At 43.6% G+C, this 9,206-nt stretch overlaps 1 protein-coding gene across 5 annotated transcripts in view; it reads left to right on the forward strand.

Moving 5' to 3' along the window:
• The window catches only part of dennd4a (DENN/MADD domain containing 4A), a 90,923-nt gene that overhangs the window by 7,538 nt on the left and 74,179 nt on the right, over window positions 1-9,206 (forward strand). For all 5 annotated transcript variants that reach the window (XM_029751956.1, XM_029751955.1, XM_029751959.1 and 2 more), the window contains exons 4-6: window positions 1,442-1,688; window positions 7,545-7,614; window positions 8,372-8,541. In XM_029751956.1, coding sequence (XP_029607816.1) covers window positions 1,442-1,688; window positions 7,545-7,614; window positions 8,372-8,541 — 487 coding nt within the window. The remainder of the gene's footprint in view (window positions 1-1,441; window positions 1,689-7,544; window positions 7,615-8,371; window positions 8,542-9,206) is intronic.

Genomic DNA, 9,206 nt, shown 5'->3' on the forward strand with positions numbered 1-9,206 from the left:
CTTCTACTCACAACACTACACTACTCCTTAACCTTTATAAATGCTGGTCTAGGAACAGTTCTTTTAACGTGGTCACTCACAGAAAGAAACACTACACTAATCCCTGGCTTGCATCCCAAATAGCACCCCTATTGGGTCCTGGTCAAAAGTAGTGCACTATATAGTGAATAGGGTGCCATTTGGGATGTTGACTAATCCCCAGTTCATTCTAATACTGACCTGAAATCAGATCTTTTTCCGGTGACTTATAACACTACACTAATCCCCCTTTTTCTAAAAGGACTGGTCTAGGATCAGTACTTAAACTGTCACTCACACCAACTACACTAATCCTATAAACAGACTCCTAGGACTGGTCTAGGAACAGTTATCATAACACTACACTAATCCCTATTTTACGTCTAGGACTGAACTAGGAACAGTTACTGGCCAATCACCCACAACACTACACTAATGTCCCTTTTCCTAAGACTGGTCTAGGAACAGTGCTTATGTTGTCTCAATCACCTATACTCAATCACCTATTCCATTAGATCTGACCTAGGACCAGTTCTTCCCCTGGGTCGCTGGCCTATATCTCACAAAACAACCCTAATGCCATTTCCTAGTGTAGACCTAAGGTCAGTACATATATACGTTCTTAGATCAGTAGTCCAGTAATCTTCTTTCACTGTCTATCGAACGTGATTTACCATAGTCAAGGCTCAACTCTGATTTCCATGTGCTTAGGAGTAAGTGAGATGATTTGTCTATTATTGCTGTACAGTGCTGGCTCTATCATGGCGATCCCCCACTGTACAGTGCTGGCTCTATCGTGGCGACCTCAACTGTACAGTGCTGGCTCTATCATGGCGATCCCAACTGTACAGTGCTGGCTCTATCGTGGCGATCCCAACTGTACAGTGCTGGCTCTATCGTGGCGATCCCATCTGTACAGTGCTGGCTCTATCGTGGCGATCCCAACTGTACAGTGCTGGCTCTATCGTGGCGATCCCATCTGTACAGTGCTGGCTCTATCATGGCGACCCCCAACTGTACAGTGCTGGCTCTATCATGGCGACCTCCAACTGTACAGTGCTGGCTCAGATATTTTCTGTCCAGCAACAATGGAAGGGGCCCAATCCAAAGGTAGCATCCAATGGTTGTGTCCCAATCCAAAGGTAGCATCCAATGGCTGTGTCCCAATCCAAAGGTAGCATCCAATGGTGTGTCCCAATCCAAAGGTAGCATCCAATGGGGTATGAGTAACCAGTCCAGGCTAGTACAGCTAGGCTTGGCTAGGCTTGGATTGGCTAGGCTAGGCTAGGCTAGGCTTGGATTGGCTAGGCTTGGCTAGGCTTGGATTGGCTAGGTTTGGCTAGGCTAGGCTAGGCTAGGCTAGGCTTGGCTCAGCTGTGTATTGTGAATCAGTCCTAACATTTCCTCCTCTGTCTCCTCTCAGGGTTCTGTTTGAGTGGAAGGAGAAGCTGAAGCCTGGCTGTCACATCGTCCAAACCACGCCCTCTGGTCGCCCTGCCAACATCAGTAGCTCCTCCTCCCAGCGCATCTACATCACCTATCGCCGCTCCCCGCAGAGCCAGCCTCACACGTCATTGGCTGTCACAGATGTCTGCATCATCATCCCGGGCAAAGGGGAGACGCCCCCTCACACCTTCTGCAAGGTGGACAAGAACCTCAACAGTAGTATGGTGAGCAAAATCAACCCATACAATACTATACAATACTATAAAATACAATGCAATACAATACTTTACAGGACAATACTATACAATATCAAATCAAATCAAATTTTATTGGTCACATACACATGGTTAGCAGATGTTAGTGCGAGTGTAGCGAAATGCTTATGCTTCTAGTTCCGACCGTGCAGTAATATCTAACAAGTATTCTAACAATACAATACAATACAATACAATACAATACAATACAATACAATACAATACAATACAATACAATAAAAATAACATCGGGAAAAAAACAACAAAGTACAAAAACGAACTTTAAGCTATATGCAGTACAGAAAGCAACTACACACAAACATGATCCCAATCAGGGCTGCCTAAGTATGATCCCCAATCAGAGACAAAGATAAACAGCTGCCTCTGATTGGGAACCATACTAGGCCAACAAAGAAATAGAAACATAGATATGCCCACCCAAGTCACACCCTGACCTAACAAAATAGAGAAATAAAAAAGGCTCTCTAAGGTCAGGGCGTGACAAAACCACACCGTATTCAGTAGGTGGCGGAGAAACTCCAGAGAATATTACCCTTCTCCTGTTTTGAAACAGTTGCCAGATCGATTTTTATTGTCTGACAGCCATTCCAGACAGCAATTCACTGCCCAGTTGGTTTATATTGATGTAACTTTTTCATTTCTCTCCTTGTCTAAGTTAACACTAGACTCAGGTTACTGGTCCCTGTCTATAATGTTAACACTAGACTCAGGTTGCTGGTCCCTGTCTATAATGTTAACACTAGACTCAGGTTACTGGTCCCTGTCTATAATGTTAACACTAGACTCAGGTTGCTGGTCCCTGTCTATAATGTTAACACTAGACTCAGGTTACTGGTCCCTGTCTATAATGTTAACACTAGACTCAGGTTACTGGTCCCTGTCTATAATGTTAACACTAGACTCAGGTTACTGGTCCATGTCTAACTTAACACTAGACTCAGGTTACTGGTCCCTGTCTATAATGTTAACACTAGACTCAGGTTACTGGTCCCTGTCTATAATGTTAACACTAGACTCTGGTTACTGGTCCATGTCTAATGTTAACACTAGACTCAGGTTACTGGTCCATGTCTAACTTAACACTAGACTCAGGTTACTGGTCCATGTCTATAATGTTAACACTAGACTCAGGTTACTGGTCCATGTCTATAATGTTAACACTAGACTCAGGTTACTGGTCCCTGTCTATAATGTTAACACTAGACTCAGGTTGCTGGTCCATGTCTATAATGCTAACACTAGACTCAGGTTACTGGTCCCTGTCTATAATGTTAACACTAGACTCAGGTTGCTGGTCCCTGTCTTTAATGTTAACACTAGACTCAGGTTACTGGTCCCTGTCTATAATGTTAACACTAGACTCAGGTTACTGGTCCATGTCTAACTTAACACTAGACTCAGGTTACTGGTCCCTGTCTATAATGTTAACACTAGACTCAGGTTACTGGTCCATGTCTAACTTAACACTAGACTCAGGTTACTGGTCCCTGTCTATAATGTTTACACTAGACTCAGGTTACTGGTCCCTGTCTATAATGTTAACACTAGACTCAGGTTACTGGTCCCTGTCTATAATGTTAACACTAGACTCAGGTTACTGGTCCCTGTCTATAATGTTAACACTAGACTCAGGTTACTGGTCCATGTCTAATGTTAACACTAGACTCAGGTTGCTGGTCCCTGTCTATAATGTTAACACTAGACTCAGGTTACTGGTCCATGTCTATAATGTTAACACTAGACTCAGGTTACTGGTCCCTGTCTAACTTAGCACTAGACTCAGGTTACTGGTCCCTGTCTATAATGTTAACACTAGACTCAGGTTACTGGTCCCTGTCTATAATGTTAACACTAGACTCAGGTTACTGGTCCATGTCTATAATGTTAACACTAGACTCAGGTTACTGGTCCATGTCTATAATGTTAACACTAGACTCAGGTTATTGGTCCCTGTCTATAATGTTAACACTAGACTCAGGTTACTGGTCCCTGTCTATAATGTTAACACTAGACTCAGGTTACTGGTCCCTGTCTATAATGTTAACACTAGACTCAGGTTACTGGTCCATGTCTATAATGTTAACACTAGACTCAGGTTACTGGTCCCTGTCTATAATGTTAACACTAGACTCAGGTTGCTGGTCCATGTCTAACTTAACACTAGACTCAGGTTACTGGTCCATTTGCTCTTCTTGTTTTAATTTCTTTCATATCTTCCTCCTCTTCCTCTTCTTGTCGGTACAATTCATTTAAACGTCAGTGGATAAAACAAACAAATCAAAAGTAACTTTAAAATCATCCTTGACGAGTTACAGGTGCTAAGACTAGTAGTTGTAAAAGTGGTAGTGGTAGGTTGGTAACGACGTAAACAATGCCAGTTGATATGATGGTGACCAAGTGTAAGTTCACTCGTATATCATTGGCAGGAGAGGCTCTAAAAATGGGAATTCCAAACCACTCGTTGTGTAAAATACTATACAATACAATACTGCGCAATAATGTCCACCTGTGTTCAATCTAAGTGTCACATGATCTATGACATGATCTCAGTATATATACACCTGTTCTGCAACACCACTAAGCAAGGGGAACCACCAAGCAAGCGGTACTATGAAGACCAAGGAGCACTTCGATCAGGTCAGAGACAAAGTTGTGGAGAAGCAACAAAGATAACCCTGAAGGATCTGCAAAGCTCAACAGCAGAGAATGGAGTATCTGTCCATAGGACCACGTTAAGCCGTACACTCCACAGAGCTGAGATTTACGGAAGGGTGGCCAGAAAAAAGCCATCACTTAACGAAAAAAATAAGCAAACACGTTTGGTTTTTTCCAACAGGCATGTGGGAGACTCCCCAAACATATGGAAGAACATACTCTGGTCAGAAGAGACTAAAATGTAGCTTTTTGGCCATCAAGGCAAACACTATATCTGGCGCAAACTCAACACCTCTCATCACCCTGAGAACATCATCCCCACAGTGAAGCATGGTGGTGGCAGCATCATGCTGTGGGGATGTTTTTCATCGGCAGGGACTGGGAAATTGATCAGAATTGAAGGAATGATGGATGGTGCTAAATGCATGGAAATTCTTGAGGGAAACCTGTTTCAGTCTTCCAGAGATTTGAGACTGGGACGGAGGTTCACCTTCCAGCAGGACAATGACCCTAAGCATACTGCTAAAGCAACTCTTGAGTGGTTTAAGGGGAAACATTTAAATGTCTTGGAATGGCCCGAGTCAAAGCCCAGACCTCAATCCAATTGAGAATCTGTGGTATGACTTAAAGATTGCTGTACACCAGCGGAACCCATCCAACTTGAAGGAGCTGGAGCAGTTTTGCCTTGAAGAATGGGCAAAAATCCCAGTGGCTAGATGTGCCAAGCTGGATGTGTGGATATGTGCCAAGCTTATAGAGACATATCCCGAGACTTGCAGCTGTAATTGCTGCAAAAGGTGGCTCTACAAAGTATTGACTTTAGGGGGGTGAATAGTTATGCACGCTCATTTTTTTGGTCTTATTTCTTTTTTGTTTCACAATACAAAATATTTTGCATCTTCAAAGTGATAGGCATGTTGTGTAAATCAAATGATACAACCCCCCCAAAAAAATCTATTTTAATTCCAGGTTGAAAGGCAACAAAATAGGAAAATTACCAAGGCGGGTGAATACTTTCGCAAGCCTCTGTACTTGTACAACAAGCTGCCTCACGCTACAGAAACAGAACATTAGCTCCTGCCCTATGGGCAAGGCCTACTTACGAGGAGTTGACAAGTGGTGTCCCCCAAGGTAACATTCTAGGTCCAATGCTTTTCACCAAATACAATGTCCTGAGGAACAACACTAAGTGTACAAAATCTTATGAACACCTTCCTAATATTGAGTTCCACCCCCTTTTTGCCCCCAGAACAGCCTCAATTTGTTGGGGCATTGACTCTACATGGTGTCAAAGCGTTCCGCAGGGATGCTGGCCCATGTTGACTCCAGTGCTTCCCACAGTTGTGTCAAGTTGGCTGGATGTCCTTTGGATGGTGGACCATTCTTGATACACACGGGAGATGGTTGAGTGTGAAAATCCCAGCAGCGTTGCAGTTCTTGACACAAATTGTGCGCCTGGCACCTACTACCCTGTTCAAAGTTACTTACATGTTTTTTCTTGCCCATTCACCCTCTGAATGGCACACAATCCATGTCTCAATTGTCTCAAGGCTTAAAAACCCTTCATCTACACTGATTGAAGTGAATTTAACAGGTGACATCAATAAGGGATCATGGCTTTCACCTGGATTCACCTGGTCAATCTATGTCATGGAACGAACAGGTGTTCCTAATGTTTTGTACACTCAGTGTGTAACTGTTCTACCTTCACTAGTAAACTGAGCAAAAAAAGAAACGTCCTCTCACTGTCAACTGCGTTTATTTTCAGCAAACTTAACATGTGTAAATATTTGTATGAACATAACAAGATTCAACAACTGAGACATAAACTGAACATGTTCCACAGACATGTGACTAACAGAAATTGAATCATTTGTCCCTGAACAAAGGGGGTGTCAAAATCAAAAGTAACAGTCAGTATCTGGTGTGGCCACCAGCTGCATTAATTACTGCAGTGCACCTCCTCCTCATGGACTGTACCAGATTTGTCAGTTCTTGCTGTGAGATGTTACCCCACTCTTCCACCAAGGCACCTGCAAGTTCCTGGACATTTCTGGGGGGAATGGCCCTAGCCCTCACCCTCCAATCCAACAGGTCCCAGACGTGCTCAATGGGATTGTGATCTGGGCTCTTCGCTGGCCATGGCAGAACACCGACATTCCTGTCTTGCAGGAAATCACGCACAGAACGAGCAGTATGGCTGGTGACATTGTCATGCTGGAGGGTCATGTCAGGATGAGCCTGCAGGAAGGGTACCACAGGAGGGAGGAGGATGTCTTCCTTGTGTAACGCACAGCGTTGAGATTGCCAGCAATGACAACAAGCTCAGTCCGATGATGCTGTGACACACCTCCCCAGACCATGACGGACCCTCCACCTCCAAATCGATCCCGCTCCAGAGTACAGGCCTCGGTGTAACGCTCATTCCTTCCACGATAAACGCGAATCCGACCATCACCCCTGGTGAGACAAAACCGCGACCTGTCAGTGAAGAGCACTTTTTGCCAGTCCTGTCTGGTCCAGCGACGGTGGGCTTGTGCCCATAGGTGACGTTGTTGCCGGTGATGTCTGGTGAGGACCTGCCTTACAACAGGCCTACAAGCCCTCAGTCCAGCCTCTCTCAGCCTATTGCGGACAGTCTGAGCACTGATGGAGGGATTGTGCGTTCCTGGTGTAACTCGGCGAGTTGTTGTTGCCATCCTGTACCTGTCAGTACGGACATTTCAATTTATTGCCCTGGCCACATCTGCAGTCCTCATGCCTCCTTCTGGCATGCCTAAGGCACGTTCACGCAGATGAGCAGGGACCCTGGGCATTTTTCTTTTGGTGTTTTTCAGATTCAGTAGAAAGGCCTCTTTAGTGTCCTAACTGTGACCTTAATTGCCTGCTGTCTGTAAGCTGTTAGTGTCTTAACGACCGTTCCACAGGTGCATGTTCATTAATTGTTTATGGTTCATTGAACAAGCATGGGAAACAGTGTTTAAACCCTTTACAATGAAGATCTGTGAAGTTATTTGGATTTTTACAAATGATCTTTGAAAGACAGGGTCCTGAAAAAGGGACGTTTCCTTTTTTTTTGCTGAGTTCATAATGCATTGTCTTCACCCGTTTCAATCACATGTTGTCTGTTTGTCTGTTTGTCCATGTCAGTGGGGATCCTCAGTGTACCTGTGTTACAAGAAGTCACTGGCTAAAACCAACACAATCGCATACAACGCAGGTAAAGTACTTGGATTCTCTAATTAACAGACAGTGTAATAGGACAGAATATTAGACAGTGTAATAGGACAGAATATTGAACAGACAGTGTAATAGGACAGAATCTTGAACAGTGTAATAGGACAAAATATTGAACAGTGTAATAGGACAGAATATTAGACAGACAGTGTAATAGGACAGAATATTAGACAGTGTAATAGGACATAATATTAGACAGACAGTGTAATAGGACAGAATATTAGACAGACAGTGTAATATGACAGAATCTTGAACAGTGTAATAGGACAGAATATTAGACAGACAGTGTAATAGGACAGAATATTAGACAGTGTAATAGGACAGAATATTAGACAGACAGTGTAATAGGACAGAATATTAGACAGACAGTGTAATAGGACAGAATCTTGAACAGTGTAATAGGACAGAATCTTGAACAGTGTAATAGGACAGAATATTGACAGACAGTGTAATAGGACAGAATATTAGACAGACAGTGTAATAGGACAGAATATTGAACAGTGTAATAGGACAGAATATTAGACAGACAGTGTAATAGGACAGAATATTAGACAGACAGTGTAATAGGACAGAATATTAGACAGACAGTGTAATAGGACAGAATATTAAACAGTGTAATAGGACAGAATATTAGACAGACAGTGTAATAGGACAGAATATTAGACAGACAGTGTAATAGGACAGAATGTTAGACAGACAGTGTAATAGGACAGAATATTGAATCTGATTTCTCTCTCTAGGTCTGTTGTGTAGGTACCCAGAAGAGGACGATGACTCCTTCCCCCTGCCGGAGTCTGTTCCTCTGTTCTGTTTACCCATGGGAGCTAGCATCGAGTTCTGGCCAGCTCACACCAAACACTCCCTGCCTGTCTTCTCTACCTTTGTACTGACTGGGGCTTCTGGGGACAAGGTGGGTACAAGCAAACACCAGAGGAGGCTGGTAGGATAAGCGATAGGGGGAAGGGCTCGTTGAAATAATTGGAATGTGGGTTCCACATGCATGATGTGTTTGATACCTTTCTATTCCAGCCATTACAATGAAACCGTCCTCCTAAAGCTCCTCCCACCAGCCTCCTCTGACAGACAGACAGACAGACAGACAGACAGACAGATTTATGTTATTTACAAATCTTATTTACAATGACGGCCTACCAGGGAACAGTGGGTTAACTGCCTTGTTCAGGGGCAGAACGACAGATTTTTACCTCGTCAGCTCAGGTATTCGATCTTGCAACCTTTCGTTTACAAGTCCAACACTCTAACCACTACGCTACCTGCCGCCCCTTTGCTCTACTCTACTCTACTCTACTCTACTCTACTCTACTGTACTCTACTCTACCCTACTCCACTCTACTCTACTCTACTCTACTCTACTCTACTCTACTCTACTCTACTCTACCCTACTCTACTCTACCCTACTCTACTCTCTACTCTACTCTACCCTACTCTACCCTACTCTACTCTCTACTCTACTCTGCTCTACTCTACTCTGCTCTACTCTACTCTACTCTACCCTACCCTACTCTACTCTACTCTACTCTACTATTCTCTACTCTACTCTACCCTACTCTCTAC

Source organism: Salmo trutta, chromosome 4 (genome assembly GCF_901001165.1).
Source record: "Salmo trutta chromosome 4, fSalTru1.1, whole genome shotgun sequence".
In the NCBI taxonomy this organism is placed as follows: domain Eukaryota; kingdom Metazoa; phylum Chordata; class Actinopteri; order Salmoniformes; family Salmonidae; genus Salmo; species Salmo trutta.